The sequence below is a fragment of the Pteropus vampyrus genome, unplaced genomic scaffold (assembly GCF_000151845.1).
Source record: "Pteropus vampyrus isolate Shadow unplaced genomic scaffold, Pvam_2.0 Scaffold61, whole genome shotgun sequence".
Classification (NCBI taxonomy): domain Eukaryota; kingdom Metazoa; phylum Chordata; class Mammalia; order Chiroptera; family Pteropodidae; genus Pteropus; species Pteropus vampyrus.
In genome coordinates, this window is record NW_011888842.1 from 211,043 (window position 1) to 227,361 (window position 16,319).

The window sequence follows — 16,319 nt, forward strand, 5'->3', positions numbered from 1 at the left end:
TAAATGTCCTTGAATTTCTACAAGTTGCAACCAGCACCAAGACCAAGAAATAGAACATTTCCAAAACCCTAGAGCCCCTGTCATCTTCTGGTCGCTTACCCCCAAAAGGGTAACCACTAGCCTGATTCCTAATTGCATATTGGCTTGTTTTTGAACTGTATAAAAATGGAATACAACATGCACTCTTTTACCTTCTTTTGCTCAAAATTTTATTTGTAAGATTCATTCATGTTGCTATGTGTAGTTGTAGGTCATTGTCATACCTGTAATATTCCATTATATGAATATAGCACATGTTACTGTTGATATAGACATTTGGGTTATCTCCAGTTTTTGGTTACTACAAATATTAGAAAATGTTGCTATGAACATTCTCAAATATGTACTTTAGTGAGCATATGTACCCATTTCTGTTAGGTAAATTCCTAGATGTGAAATCACTAGGCCAAAAGGTATGCAGTTAGTAGATGGCGCTAATTTTCTGAAGTGGTTGTACTAGTAATATCTGAGAGTACCAGTTGCTCCATATTCTCAACAATTGGCATTTCTACCTTTTAAAAACATTAGGCATTCTGATGGATGTATGGTGCTATGTATCTCATTGTGGTTTTAACTTGAATTTCTCTGTTGACAAATAAAGGTAACACTTTTTCATATATGTATTGGCCATTTTCATTTATTTGCACAAAAACATGGAAATATGCTTGTTTTATATATATATATAATGCATGAATATAAAAATGAATTTGAACTTAACACATAAAAAGCTAAAATTCCTCTAAAATCAATCCCTCACTCCCACTCCTATGCAATTCCTTCTGTTTTGAACACTGGGCTTGGACTTAGACCTGAATCTTAGCATTGGTCTGCCCTTGGCTTGTGTGAATTTGGACAAGTCCCTCTCTGGATCTCCCATCTCCAGTGACCTCTTTGCTATTCTGTCCATTGTTTTTGTGATTATAAGAAAATTCATGTGATGGGGACAGCCATTTGCCCCAATATCTATTCTCTCCATCTTCCTTAGCACTTGAACCCCTAAGTTTTAGCTGAGCACATGGATGGCTCGCTAGACTATTTTCCAGTCTTGCTTACACTACTAGGTGTGGCCATATGACTAAGTTCAGACAAGGGCAGGTGCACAGAAGTAATGCGTGTAGCTTTTGGGTTATGCCTTTGTAAAGAAGGCTCATGCCCTCCACTTGCCCCTCTCTTTTTCCTGCTGGCTGAAAAGAGGACCTGATGGTGGAAACTGGACCTGCCATTTTTGATCACAAGATGTGCTGATTTGATGACAGAACGAGTCAGGAGCCAAGACTTCCCACGCCATGTAGTTTACATAGCTCTGGACTGCTCAGAAAATTTCATCTTGAGCTATCGTTATTTTGACGTTTGTTATATCTACTGAACTTGAAGCCTGACTAATATAGAGCAACTGGGGAATGACTTTAAATTGGGTGTCAGGAGAGGTTATTTTGAGGAAGGGACACTTAAGCCAAGTTCTTAACAATAAAAAGGAGACAGCCATACAGACTTTGGAGTAAAGCATTTCCAGGCAAAGGGGACCACTGGTACAAAAGCTCTGAGACCTCACCACTATTCTGTGTGATGACAGAGACTATGTCAATCATAGTGCTACATCTCCTATGCCATTGTTTACAGTGACTGAGCGAAGAGGCCAGCCATATGTTCTGAGCAGGGCCAATCAGACCTCCAGAGATTTGTTATGTGAATGATGGGACATAAAGGATCTTTATCTGGGATTGTGAGTCTAAAGGACCAGCTAAGGATCATATTGCTGTTAAGTGGCAAAAGCCATTTTAGAATAAAGCTAAACTGAGGCAGAGAGCTAGGAAGGGACAGAGGCCTCCATGAGAGCCTTTGATCCTAGATCTAGCCACACCTGACCTTATTACAAACCAGTTATGAAAACCAATCATTTCCTTTTTTACTGCTTAGTTTGTCACTTTCAACCAAGAGTACCCAGAACAATATAGATTATGAGGTGCTGCAAATCACAGGTCCTAACATGTGGAATTGGCAGAGTCCACATGGGGTATGGAGCAGGTCAGGATTTCTCTTCTAGCTGGGAAATTGGCTGGTTAAAATGCCTGTTGCTTTTTGGCACCCCCAACCATATGCCCACTGAGCTTGTAGTTCTAAGGATCTTAGCAAAGCAAAAAGTGAGGATGATGGAATGTGTCGGCTATTTGGTATGACTTTCAGGAAGGTCCTACCAGAAAAAGACAAGCTCAAGTCCAAGATGGCACATCTGAGAAACGGAAAAACATCTGAAGAAAGGTCCCTTAGTGCTCACTAATTAGCTGTGATGCCTGGAAGCCTGAGAATAAAATGCCATGCCGATGGTAGAGGCTAAGTTCTCTACCCAGGGATAAAATTACTACTAGCAAGAGCAGGGAACACAGCAGGAGACAGAACTGTGCAGGAGCCAGATTGCCCCAGGACCCCCCAAACCCCTCCAGCTACCTGCCTGGTCATTATTGCCTCTATAGATAAAGCAAGGAGTTGCTGAAGGGGACACCAGGCTGGCACCCCAAGAGACAAGTCTTGACTCTAGAGGATGCCATTCACATAAACCATGATGCCTGAAGGCAACTTAATCCCTCAGTCTGGCCCACTACTGGAGTTAATAATAGCATCACGTTAGACCCATAATTTTGCTGTTTATTGGGAGGTGGTATGGTATAATGGTTAAGGTTAGAGGCCTTGGAATTTGGCTATATGGGTTGAAATCTCAGCTCTGCTGTTTTTGGTAACTGGAGTTCTAGACCCAGCACTGCCACAAACTTTTGAGTGGCCTTGGGTGAGACATACAATCTTTCTAGATACAGCTGCCTCATTCAAATCCCCTCCACCCTGACCCTCTTTCAAGCTTCTCTATCTCAGTAAATGGCCCATCAGTTACCCAGGAGCTCAAGCCAAGTCTGTCCTTCCTATCTAATCTACCTCCTATATCCATTCCTTCTCCATCCTGTCACTACTGCAGTCCAGGTCACGAAATTTCTCATTTGCTACAGTGCTGTCAAAATAGTTTTATAAAATGCAAACCAGAGTGAGTCATCCCCCAGCTTAAACGGCTTCAACTGGCTTTCCTTCCTCTTGGAAAAAAGTTTGAGAAAGCTGGCATGGCTTTTAAGCCCCTGCATGGTTTGGCCCCGGTCTCTTCACTCAGTTCAGGCCACTTCTTCCTCGGCCTTTCTCTGTGCTTCAGCCCCAGGATTCCCTCTGCCAGGAATGCTCTTCCCCGGACATGTTTTTGCTTAGTGGCTCATCTTTCAGGTCTAGGTTGTCAGTCCCTCAGGGAAGCATTTTCTGATCCTTCAAATTAGGTCAGGTCCTGGAAACCTTCATAGCACCTGTCATGTCACTGGTGACATGTGTGCCACCTGGTTCCCAGGGACACTCATTCCACTTAATGTTGTTACCCCTTGGTAGGGGGTCTGGATACAGAGAGTTGTTTGCTCCCTATGTCTCTCTGCATCTAGAACAGGGTCAGCACTTGTACTTGCTTGGCAATGATGAATCTGCGATACCCTTGAAGAACCTTCTCTTTCACACTAGTCATTTTAACCAGAAGAGAGCTCAGAGACTAGGGGCTACGAGACAGGAAGCCAAGAAGCTAAGACAGTCACAGGTTCTGGTCTGAGCTAAGTCCCAAGGCCCATCAATGGCTCATCTCCAATGAGTGCTTCGGGCCCCTAGGTGGTAAATCCAGACTTAAGCTCCCTAGAAGCTTTGTGACTCTTCAAGCCCTGATTTTGGCTGGCCACTTCCTATTGGCTGAGGTTAGGTCTTCAGTTAAGTTGGCCACAGCTCCAGGGAGGACTACCAGGAGTCAGAGGAGGCTGGTCTGACTGTAGGAGCTGCCAGGAGTTTATAATTCTAAATTTTAAAATGGGTTGTATTGTTTTATGGTCTAAATTGAACTTGCTTTGGGCCTGGAGGTGGGATTCCCTGTCACTCTGCAGATGGGCGGGTGGCCTTGCAAACAGGCCCCTCCTTAGCTGGGCCTTAACTTAAGCTAGAGGGAAACATTATGTCCTGTCAGTCTCAGAAGAAAATTTAAACCATTCATCCAGTTGCTCAAGTCAGAAACCAGGGAAGGCATCCTTATTTCCTCTTACTGCCTCATCTTTGACACCACCCCGATTTAAAGCATCAGCAAGATCTGTCTCCAAAATGTATCCTGAATACATTTGCTTCCTCCTATCTCCACTGCCACCACCATGGTCTGGGCCACCACCATTGTTCTCTGGGGTCTGCAGCAGCCTCCCAACCAGGCTCTCTCTTATCCTTCCATTTTCCCCACAGCAGCAGGATATGGGAAACTGGACCATACATAACTGGTTAAGATCCTTCAGATGGCTTTGTGTCAGATGCAAAATAAAATCCAAGCTTCCTAAAAGGTGCAGGATCTACCTTTCTAGCCTCCAATCCTGTCGCCCACCTTCCTCTTTACCCTGCCAAGCTCCCCTCACTGCAGGATCTTTGCACACTCCACGTCACTCATGCAGCTTCTGGTAAGCTTCCTTCTGCTCTCTGAAGGCTCTTTCCTCGTCAACCTCAGGGAAGGCTTTTCAACTGCCCTCTCAAGAGAGGCCTCCTCATCTGTTATCCTGTCTCATACCCTTTCTTTCCTTCAAAGCACTTAATACAATTTGTAACTGCTTTATCTGTTTTCTTGTTGTCGTCTGTCTCCCCCATTCTCCTTGTATAGATTCCATGCAGAGAGACAAGCTGAGGTCTGTCCTGCTAGATGCTCAGTAAGTACACCGCACCGTGCCTGGACACAGAGCACACGTTCTCAAAAAATACCTCTTTAATAAAAAGCCTTTTTGATGGCGACATCTCCAACAGTCAGGAACTCTCTTTGCCTCTGAATTTTGATCCTCGGGCAATGTTTCTGCTCGTTAATGAGTAATTATCTTCCGGGTGTATGGCTCAGGGCAGAACAGGAGATCTCCGGCAGCCTGACAATCCCTGGCCTGTGTGGGAATCATCTTTCAGTGGAATCACAGCAGATCTCAACTCTAAACCCAGGGATGTCAGTCTAGGCCTCAGTCTCAGCGCCCAGCAATGCTGCCAGAGGGCTCGGGCTTTCCAGAGCTTCTGAGGATCCACGATACAACAGCTTCCTCTTCCCCTAATGCTCCAAGCCCTTCTCCCAGGCTCCACTGAGCCTGTGCCAATACTCCCAGGAACTTTCAAGTCGAAGCCACACCAGAGGAAGGAGCTGGAGTGACAGAGGCTAGCCTCAGAGCCAACCCAGGGGAGCGTGGGGATGCTGGGGGAGCCCATGCAGATGTGGCTGTTGAGTGATAAGATTTGGTATGCTGGCAGAAAACACCCAGCAGTGCTGGGCACCCGCCAGCATGTGAGCATGAAGAGAGAAAGATGGCAAAGTTCTAAAAGCAGGATTTACTTTGGTTTTCACTTCTCCAAGGTCCCTGGACCTTTTTAAAGTTCTAGTTCTTGGTTATTGCACACTCTGTCTGTCATTCCTTCAGCCACTGCAATAGCTGAGGCGTGTAGTAGGTGATGATGATGTCGGCACCTGTATGGGGAGAGAAGCAGGGGAGGGGCAGGGCATCAGCTCTGGGCACGCTTCCTGGGAGCTGAGGGCCAGTGAGGGAAGAAGGCTACTGTGAAAAGGTAGTCGGTGGGCAACATAAGACTGAGCCCAACTCTTGTTGGTTCTAACTCTGTATGAACTGTGGGCAAGTCATCTTCTCTGTGTGGGCTTCAGTTGGGGAAATAGGTAAGCTGTAAGTTCCTTTCCCACCAGCAAAACCAGCTCCCAATTATGGAGTGATAAGCATATGCCAATTCCATATATCTCTCATTTAATCCACACAACAACCATGGACCAGGTATCTTATCCCAATATAGGTACTGAGGTTCGGAGAAGTGGCTAGGCCAAGGTCTCAAAAGCAGAAAAGGGGGCTCTGCTTTCTTCACTGTTCCATGTTCTGTTCTAGTTCCATGTCTCTTCCTCAGCCTGTGTCTGATTTAGATCCCTGGTATTTCTAGGCCTAAGACTCCAGGCTGTCTCACGACTTCAATTCCTTCTCTGAATGAAGTACCTATCAGTCCATGTGGCACGGGTCAAAAACCCCACCTCGGCCAGCTTACCTGCCCTGCGGAAGGCAGTCATGGCCTCCAGTACAGCAGCCTTGAGATCGAATGCCCCGGCCTGGGCTCCGTGCCACAGCATAGCAAACTCTCCAGAAACATGGTACACGGCGAGAGGAAGCTGAGGGTGCTGCAGAGAAGCAGCAGTGGGCAAAAGTGGGGGGTGGGTGTGCCTCTGGGAGTGTCCCTTCCTCTCCGCCCAATCTGTGACCATCTTGAGCCCCATACTTTGAGTAACTGATGCTGGCAGCCTGGCCCATTCTTGAACTGTTAGAGCAGAGCTGTTAAAGGCTCCCGCCCACTGGTGGTTCCTGGGCAGGGGCAGGGAGGGGAGGATTCCTATTTAGGGGCAGATTGCTTCCAACTCTAAGATTCTGCAGTCCCTTAATCTAAGGTCCCAGAGTCTCTGGACACACCCTCTCAACTCCCTGAGTCCCCCTTTGTCTCTGCTGTGCTTACCTTGTCCTTCACCTCCCGCACAATGTCCAGGTAGGGCATCCCCGGCTTTACCATGAGCATGTCAGCTCCTTCCCGCACATCCCGGTCCTAAGGGATGAGGTATGATGTGAGCAGTACGTGGGAGGTGAGGTGAGAGGGAGACAAGCTGGGTGGGGCTCAAGCTCTGGTCACTCACCACGGCTCGGAGGGCCAAGCCTCGTGCTCCGGGTGGCAGCTGGTAGCAACGCCGGTCTCCAAAAGCTGGGCTTGATTGAGCCGCGTCCCTGGAAGCAGAGACATTGAGGTAAGCTCCAGCTTTGGGCTAACAGGTCAAGGATTTAACAGAAGACCCCCACCGGTCCCCACTCACCGGAAAGGTCCATAGAAACAAGAAGCAAATTTGGCACTATAGCTCATCACTGATACCTATGGGGAGACAATGAAGGTCGAGGCTCAGTTGGCCCTTTCCAGATGCCCCTCAGGGATGTGGCAGGAAAAGGACCCAGGATGGGAACTAGAGTGCCTGTGTTCTAGCCCCTTTGGAGCTCTGGGCCTTGATTTCCCCAACCGAGGTACAGAGGTTGAGAGAGATCCCAAAGGCCTCTCCAGTGCTGTCTTCAGTTCTGTGATTCTTGGCAGATACAGGGGCGGGGCTGGTCCAGGCTCTCTCCCCTCCCCAACGCCCCTCCCCGCACTCCCCCGCCCCTACCCTGTTGCCAAATCCATGTGCCATCAGAGCCTCCTTGATGGCTTCCACGCGTCCATCCATCATGTCCGACGGGGCTACCACCTGACATCCTAAGGGGCAGAGGGTGGCCTTCAGAACTCTGGGGCCCTCCTATCCACTCTGCCACCTCCCTGGCCCAGAGGTGCTCATCCCTGCTGGTGTCTCACTCACCTGCCTTGGCATAGGCCAGTGCCACCTCTGCCAGCCGCTGCCGGCTCTCCTCGGCCCGGAAAACCCCATTTTCACTCAGAAGCCCTGCAGGTCAGAATGCTGGGTTTTAGGGAGCATTTTAGGCCCTGGCCTGTCCCTGCCATGGGGAGAACTGGGAAGTGGGAGTGCAGGTGGCAGGAGGGAACTCACCGCAGTGACCATGGGAGGTGTAGGGGCACAGGCAGACATCACAGGCCACCAGGAGGCTAGGGAAGGTCTTGCGCAACAGACAGATTGCCCTGATAGCTGGGGAGTCGTCCGCGTCGGCTGCAGAGCCCCGCTCATCCTAGTGGCAGGGGAAGGACGAAGCAGTGTGTCTGTCACATGAAGCCTTCGGGAGGCACAACAGAGCACAGCTCTAGCCCTCTCCTTTTATGACCTCAGATTCTGGACGAGGAGGCACAGTGAGGACTGCCCCCATTCTGCAAAGGGGACTCGACTTGTCCAGTCAGGGTGTCATAGCCCTACTTGGTTTCCTGACCCTACATGGGCGCTGTCAAAACAGCAGGTGCCATGTCCATTCACTTGTGGCTGCAAGGCCAGCACAAGACTAGAATGAAGGTGAGGTCACTGTGGAACCTGAGCTCGCCCTCACCCAACCTCCCCTTCCACTCCCCTTTAACTCATCCTCCGATTCTTCACCTTGGGAACGCTGCTGGGGACTCCAAATACCAGGACACAGCGCAGGCCCTCTTCCACCAGGGGCCTCAGCATCTCTTCTAGCCGGTTCACACCATACCTGCAGGTGCGGTGGAGGGACTGAAGTGAGGTGGATCCCAGGCAAGGGCCCACCCCATTCTGCCATACTGTGTCTCTGTGAAGAGCCAAGCTGGACATGGCTCCAGGAGGACTCAAGCGCCATAGTACAGGGAGGGGCAGGAATGCCCCACCAAATAGATGGGGAAGGTGAGGCCCCAAGCAGCAGAACTATGGAATTCAGCTGTGGAAGGCCCCTCCAACATTCTTATTGAATTCCCATTTGAAGTTCAGCTCTCCTCTGCAAGACTGCTAAGACATTTCTGGTGATTGATGGGTAGCCCATTACTTTATGAGGCTGCCTCTTCTGTTGTGGAACAACTTTGACCCTGAAAAAACCCTTTTCTCTAATGAGCTGAAGTCAGATTCTCTGGATTCTCTACCTCCTGGGTCTGCTTCTGCTTCCTGGCACCTCCACCTATAACACCTCTCCCATCATTGTCCCCCTGCCTTCCCCACCGTGTCTCCTACCTGGCCACTCCTGGGAGGCTGGCGATAGGCTGTACGTCATCAGGAACATCCCTGCAAGAGTGGGGGTGAGCTATGGATTGGTAGCGGTGGGAAGGGCCAGTGGTGAGAGAGTGACTGGTGGGGGAAGGTTTTGGGGAGCTGGGAAGGAATATGGAAGTAGAGATGGTGGGAAGAGAATGGGGGTCCAGTGTCTGGTTCCCCTGTCTAGCCAAGCCCAGGGTCTGAAATAATAGGAACAACAACAACAACAACAAAACAGTGAACGATAAGATCAACTATACTGAGTAATCATAGAAAGCAGTAAAGTGGTTAAAAAATTGGACTCTGAAGCCACAAGGTCTTCACTTGCTATTACAGCCACTTACAGACTGGGTGACCTTGGCTAAGTCACACCATCTCTTTGAGCCTCAGGCCCTTTACCTATATCCTGGGTGGATCCATTCATTCAGTCAACAAATATTTATTGAGCACTTATTATATGCCAGGTACTGTGTTAGGCTCTGGCGATACAACAGTGAACAACACAGACAAAAATCCCTGCCCTTGTGGAGATGACATTCTAGGGGATAATGTCCACAGCTTTCTTATACAGATGCTGTCAGGACTGAATGAGATAATAGATGGAAGTGCTTAGCATAGCGCCTAGTATACAATAAGTGCTCAACAAACGTCAGCCATTGCTATTATTAATAGTCATGACTGCCATCTCTTACATGTACATAGCAGTTTATAACCTAACATCTTCTCAGCTTTCGTCTTATTGTAAAAGCTCGGGATGGCAGGTAAGGGTTATTCTTGTTTTCTTAATGAGAAGATCGTGTTCTTTTCACATTTGTTTCGTTCCTAAGATGGCTGTCCTTAACCTAGCGGGCCACTTCCAATACCTTGAGCTCCAAGCCAATAGCTCACTTTATCTCCCAAAATAACAGACGCCTGCTTCAGTCACATACACACCCACCGACCCACCCCCGCATCAGAGAGCTGGCGCATTCTGGGGACTCACGTGACAAAGATAGGGTAGATGAGGTTGGAGGCATGGAGGGTGGTGGCAGCTGCCTGCCAGGTCCGAAGCAGTGGGTGGAAGTAGCCGCTGTGCAGAACCGACTGGGGCTGCATGGTGGGCAGTGGGGGCGCAGGACAGCCAGCTAGCTGGTTGTAACTGAGGGCTCCCGAAGTATCTGCTGTGTGCTCAGCTCTGTGGGGGCAATGAGAGACACGTGAGACATGGTCCTTGTCCCCAGGAAGTGGTCATATACCCCCAGGCTCTTCGAGATTCCTGCCTCCCCTGCGCTCTACCCGAGTACCCTTTTGAGTGTGGGTCACCAATCCCTGCCACTCTATAAGTGGAGAACTGAAAGCAGGCCTTAAGAAACTTTCATAGCAATTTGAAAATTTAGGTTTGTACTTGATATGATCTCTCTTTTTCATTTCAAATAACATTTTTCTAGTAATTAATGTTTATTTTGTTTTATCAAAGAATCAATCTGTGATGGACTGGAAATTAGAATGAGAAACACTGATCTAGCTAACATTTAAACTTTGTTTATTCCATGAAAAATGTCTATATGCTTGGCAGAAATTTTAGATAAGCCAAAAGAGAAAAATCTCCTGTAATTCTACCTCTAGAGAAAAGCACTGTTAACCCCTTGGTATATGGACTTCTTGTCAGGCAAGACACACACTGAGAGGATTAAATACCACCATACCTGGCAGACAGGCAGACAGATGCCCTGAGGAGTAGCCACTGATATAGTCTTTTCCATCCCTAGAGCCTCCTGCTGTTCCCCAAACACAAGGCATGTTTGGCCGGCTTCTGGCTCTGCACACCATGTTCCTTTATCTAGAGGGCTGTGTTCTCTCTGCAACCTCCCCACCCCAAATCCTATCTGGTTCTCCACAAGGCACCCCCGACTTCCCTCTCCCACTAAAGCTTCTCTTCTTGCCCAGATCACATTCTCTCTTATATAACAGTTCTTTGTGGACCCACCTTATCTCATTCCAGTAGACTGAGCTTTTTGCAGGGCAGGGTCCATAGTGAGTTCATTTTTGCTCCCTGCCCCCAAACACTCTGCCACATAGTAAATATTTAATTACAAGAAATACTAGACAGTATTCCCTAAATGCCAGATAAGTAAGGGATATAAGATAGAAGAAAGCTGGGGCATTATCATTTGTTTCTTGAGCACCTACTGTGTGCCAGGCCACACAGGACATTGGCACACTTACTCATCGAGTTGGCACTACAGTCCTGGGAGGGAGGGCTGACTGAGTGCACCTAGGAAAGGCGGAGCCTACCAAAAGAGAGTCGTGCGTTCCAATGTGAGTCTGGAGGTCAGAAGGAGCTTGTTGAAAGATGAGGACTTGAACTTGGTTTTGCAGGATGAGTGGGTTCAGCTAGGCAGTGAAAAGGGGGTGAACATTTCCTCAGCAAAGGAAGAAGGGAGTAAAGGTGGGGAAGGGGGGATGGTCGTAGACTCTTCTCAGGACCTGAGGTGGTAATCGAGCCAAGTGTGGAGGGGAGAGGATGAGAGGGGGCCAAGCTGAGGACAGGGAAGATTTCTGACTAGTGAGTGTGGGAGTGGTCAGAGCCAGGCTTTGGGAAGAAAATTCTCACAGCCTGAGTACAGCAGATTGGAAGAGAGAAGCACAGAAGCTGTGGGGTCAGAGGGGCGGAGAAGGAAGGGCCATCATAAGGCTGCCAAGAGGCAGTCTCTTGGGGTGGACGCTCGAAGTTTGTTTGACCTGGAGGGCGACGGAGACAGGGACAAGGCAGGAAGGGGGCAGCGGGGAGCAGAGCTCCATTTCAGACACTTCCTTTTGGAGGTGTGTATAGATGTTGATGTGAACAAAACCAACTCTCTCTTTGTATGCCTGCTTTTGTTTTTCCATGCTGAGAACTCTGACCTAACTAGTCTCAGCCAGTACCAAAGTCTCAGTTAATGATTAGCTGTGTCCTGTAAGCTTACATAATTTAACCTTAAAGATTCCTGTTAGTAAACGGCCAGAATGGCATAGCAACCGAGATAAATATCAAACTAGTGTTGGCATCAATTCTAAACAATTATCCATTATGAGACCACCTGTCTTATCCTGCATTCCTGTCTTGTACTGCATTCTTTGTCCCCTTGTCTTGTCAATCATTAGTAGTTCAGCTATACTATAAGATATTTACTGTAACAACTACCTAGCAGCTGAGAATAATCTGTGCAGGCTGCTGCTGGGTCCTCTATTCTACTCCAATCTAATCTTCCTGTAAGTAAATTACCCTGTAATAAATTCTGTTATTCAATGGACTTGCCTGCTTCGTTTTTCAGTCTTAAGACACCTTTACAGTTCATTGGTCACTATATCTCTACTCTACCTTCAAACAAGGTGCCTAGGGGAATATCCGTTAACTGAGTAGGTTAAAAAAAAAAAGAGCCACCAATCTCTCCTGTGTAAATGGAACCTCAAAGTCCAGAGAGGTAGGAACTTACCCAAGATCACACACTCCCTGGGCCTGGGGGTGGGTCCTTTAGTACACTGATGATGGCTGCCTTCTAGGCACCTTTAGCTCCCTCCCAATCAGCTCTGGGGCCTATTTTATCGGATCCTCTTCCCTGGCAGGGCTGGGGTTATCTGGAGCCACACAGGAACCCACCCTACCACCCCGCCCTTGAGCCAGCCACATCATGACACAGGAGTAAGCCAAGCCTTCCCAAAGATACCCCAACCCCCAAATGAGCAATCATTCGACAGTTACAAAGTTCTGAGTGCTCATTTTGTGTAAGATTTTACTCTCAGGTCTGCCAAGGATTGGCCTAAATCAGAGAGGTTAAATCACTTGCCCAAGACTACACAGCTAGTTAGTAATCGAACTAAAATTTGAATTTGTTCTAGATAATGAGTGCAGGGTTTTGTCTACTATACTCCATAGTACTGGTAAAGACTTGACTGAGTAGGTGTCTCTATTCCTCTATTATCTTTGCCTTGGAGGCTAGAGAGATGGAGGAAACAAGAGAAAATATACCATGTGTGTCATGTGCTGGGCACTGGACTAGGTACTTTATATATACTGTATACATTATTTCATTTAATTGCAGAGAATCATTCTAACTTTTAGCCATGAGGAAATGGAGGCTCAGAGAGGTTAAGTGACTTGCTCAACGTCATTCTGAAGTCAAGTCAGATTGGTCTACACATCTCTGATTCAATATTCAGAGAACAACATTTGTAGTAGGCCTTTGGCTTCTGGAATCCAAAGCTGCATTCCACTGTCCTTTGCTCTGCATCTCCTTTAGAATGCTGAGGAAGCAAAAACCTTCTGTTTATCAGAAGCAACAGGGCAGGGCTGCCTAGGAGCTTTGCAGTCTGAATTTTATCCCAGGGAGACTGGAGGTTGGGGGTGGGGGACAAGGGAGGAGGGAGGCCTCACTAGGGCAGTTCCACTTTAAACTTTTTTTTTTTTTTTTTAATTTTAGAGTTCACAGAGAGATTAGATTTGAGAAATGAGTGTCAGTAATGAAAAAATTAAAAAGTTGAAAATCACCAATCCTGTTTATATCTTACATTCTGATGTGGAAAATTGGGTGCAGAGAGGCGACAGGACTTGTCTGACATCACGCAGCAAGTCAGGTACAAAGCTGGGCTTGACCATGGGGTCTTCTGGCTTCTAGCCCAGTGCCCTGTGACCTACACCATACACGGCCATTCTAGTACAACAGGTGCTTAATATCCGTGAAGTAGAAAAACACTCGACCAACAGAGATGTATCTCTGTTTGCAGAGCCAAAGCCAGGTGGAGGTTTGGATTTCCAAAAAAGTTCTTCAAAGGTTGGGAGATTTTCACACACTTGGGAGGGCACTTCTCCCAAATCAAAGGAGCTTGCAAGCCACAGCTTAAATCCTATTATACTACACTGAGATCAAGAGCAAGTCACCAGGGGACCCAGCGCCTACGGTTGCCCACATTAGAACAGGTTAGCTTAATTGGAAGGTAGTATACAGTGGTGCAGAAAGAACCATGTTTCAGGGTCAAACAGCCCCAGGTCTGTGCTCTGTGCACGCCTTTGAGCAAGGTTACTGCCTTTGAAAGTCTTCATTTTGTAATCTATAAAATGGGAGTGATACTATCAAACTAGCAAAACTGCAGAGAAGATTAGATAGGGAAGAGGTACGTGCCTAGCTGCACGGTAAACATGTAACTACTTTTATATTAAAACTAAGCTAAAACTAGGTCTCTTGGCGTGCTCCTGGCGTGCCATCATAGCTGTGCCTTCTGCACCACACCCAGAAGGGTGAACTTTCACCAAACCTGTGTAGACCACAAGGTCTTCCAAAATATCCAAGGATGGTGTGTGTGTGTGTGTGGGAGGGAGGGGTCCCCTGCCTTCCAGCAGCTTATGTGGGAAGAAGAGAAATAATCTGCACACACATGCTATAGTAGAGGGGTGGACCAGGTGCTATGAGAGGAATCTGTGTCTCTGGAAGTCAAGGATGGCTTCATGGAAGAGGGGACATTGAGGGATAAGTAGCTTTTCATACTGATTGAAGGTAATCTCCTTCCTTTGAAGGTAATCTCCTTCCTTCGAAGGCAACTTCCCCAACCTGAGAGTAACCCGTTGGACCCCGAGAGCTGCCACCAGCAGGGGCTGAAAAAGAGCTGCAGCGCCAGAACTCTCCATGTTATTCTCGGTTGAGGATACCAGAGGCTGTGGTCTTGGCACAGAGGGGTGGGAGCTGTTGCCAGCTTGGCAAGCTCTGCCATTAGTTGGGGAGTAGGCAGTCAGGAGGGCCAGCTAGGTAGGAGGTGGCCAGGGCTGAGAAATCCAAAGCCCCAGAGGGGCGTAGAACAGCAGCTGTCATGCAGTACTGAAAAGGAACCAACTTGTTTATTCAACCCTCATTTCCTGAATCTCTACTCTGGACCTGCCCAGTGCTACATACAGGAATTAAAAAGAGGAGTGAGACCTAGGCCTTGACCTAGGGCTTTGAAGAACCCAGTCTCCTCTGAGCTTAGCTATTTGGAGCTATGAGGAGAATTTGCAGGTCCATAGACTCCTAAAACTTCTTGGCTAAGAGGATCTTTAAAATTTGTTGATTACATCATTGAAATGATGGTGAAACTGGGCTCATAGAAGAACAGACACAGGCTTAAAATCACCCAAGGGGTCAGTGGCAGATCTAGGACTAGAATTCTGGACTCCAGCAGCCCAGTTCTCAATGCCCACTATTACCCCTTGATGCTTTAAGTATAGATTTCAAAGCTCACAGCAGAGTTGGGTTGTGGAGAGCTCTGAGTGAAGGGGTTGGGGGAGAGAAGTAAATAGATTGGTGACTTTGGACGAGGCTGCAGCTGGCAGCGTAATGGTAAAGTGCGTGGGTTTTGGAGTCTGTACACATGGGTTCAAATCTTAGTTCTGTCACTTTCCAGCTGTGTGACTTCAGTTTCCTCATCTGGTAAATGAGGATTCGAACCGCCTTCAATGGGCTGTTAAGACTGAATGGGCCAATGCCTGTAACGTACGTACAAGCATAGCACAAAGCGACTGTTATTATTTCCACCTCCCTCCTACATCAGCGATGGCACTGCGCGCTCTGCATTTATATAGAGACTCCACCAGCAGTCTCCAAGGGAGTGGACCTCAGAGAGGAAACGCAGAACACGGACCGAGACCCCCAAAGGCTACGGCCACGCGGAGACCCCAACCCCTGCTGCGGCACGACAATCTACCTCTAAGAGACCAAACACGGGCCCCACAGGACGGGTCCCCCGCTGCACTGCCAGCGTTTCAGGTGCACAGCACAATTTAGGTCTGGAGAAGCTGGATTCTTGGTGCTAAAGCCCCCACCTCCAAGTCCGCCATCTCCCCGAGTCCGGACCCCGCTCACCTGCCTCCCTAAGGGCGCCGAAGAGACGGTCCCGCTACCGCTGTCGCGCACTCCCCGGGCCCACGTGGGGGCGGGGAGGCTCTCCCGGAAACAGGCCCCTCCCCCCGCCAACGTGCAGGCCACGCCCCCTGAAGCACTTTGCGGGCGGGCTGCTCCTCTCCAGCCGCGGCCTCGCACACGCACGTCAGGCGTGAGGCCTGGCCAATCGAGTGTGCCGAAGGGCTGGAGAGCCCGCCCCTCCCCACGCTAGTGCCCGCGTATGGGTGGGGAAAGCCCGAAGGAGCCCACGTGAGGGGCACCAGAGAGGCGCAGGGGATCCTACGAGTGAACCCGTCTTGCAGTCCTCTTCCCAGTCTAGCTCATACTTGGTGTTGGTTAATTATTTGTTGAAAGAATAATTGGACGTCAAAGACGTTAAAACAACACCGTAATGCCTAACATAATAGCTAAGTCCATTTTTGCGGACCGAGCATTTTAAAGTTGAGTTCAGCAGCAGGCTGCCTTCCAAGTTTTCAGAGAGAATTTATTCCAGTGTAATTGCGCAGGGTTTACTCTGTGCCATGTTTTGGGAGATGTGATGTGAATGACAGGGGTACTTTGGGCATCAGACCTATGATGGTTACAATGGGAGATCTAACCGGAGGGCTGGGGCAGAGTATGTGCAGGGGCAACAGGAACCTACTGAGGCTTTTGGGGCT

The 16,319-nt window shown here is 48.5% G+C and overlaps 1 protein-coding gene across 1 annotated transcript; it reads right to left on the reverse strand.

The window, feature by feature from the left end:
- Nucleotides 1–5,417: 5,417 nt before the first annotated feature.
- On the reverse strand, nt 5,418–15,769 carry ALAD (aminolevulinate dehydratase). The gene is made up of 12 exons (XM_011360909.2): nt 15,622–15,769; nt 9,756–9,947; nt 8,753–8,803; nt 8,168–8,264; nt 7,676–7,811; nt 7,487–7,570; nt 7,298–7,386; nt 6,959–7,014; nt 6,785–6,872; nt 6,610–6,696; nt 6,151–6,280; nt 5,418–5,572 (listed from the first exon to the last, which is right to left on the reverse strand). Exons 2-12 carry the CDS (start codon nt 9,866–9,868, stop codon nt 5,514–5,516), a joined length of 990 nt encoding a protein of 329 aa, XP_011359211.1. The 5' UTR covers nt 9,869–9,947; nt 15,622–15,769; the 3' UTR covers nt 5,418–5,513.
- Between the last annotated feature and the right edge of the window lie 550 nt (nt 15,770–16,319).

Coding starts and splice junctions, on each gene's coding strand:
- ALAD (XM_011360909.2), bottom strand. CDS start 9,868: ATGCAGCCCCAGTCGGTTCTGCACAGCGGCTACTTCCACCCACTGCTT. Junction 7,571..7,675: donor CACCTCCCATGGTCACTGCG/GTGAGTTCCCTC, acceptor TCTGACCTGCAG/GGCTTCTGAGTGAAAATGGG. Junction 6,873..6,958: donor TGTTTCTATGGACCTTTCCG/GTGAGTGGGGAC, acceptor CTCTGCTTCCAG/GGACGCGGCTCAATCAAGCC.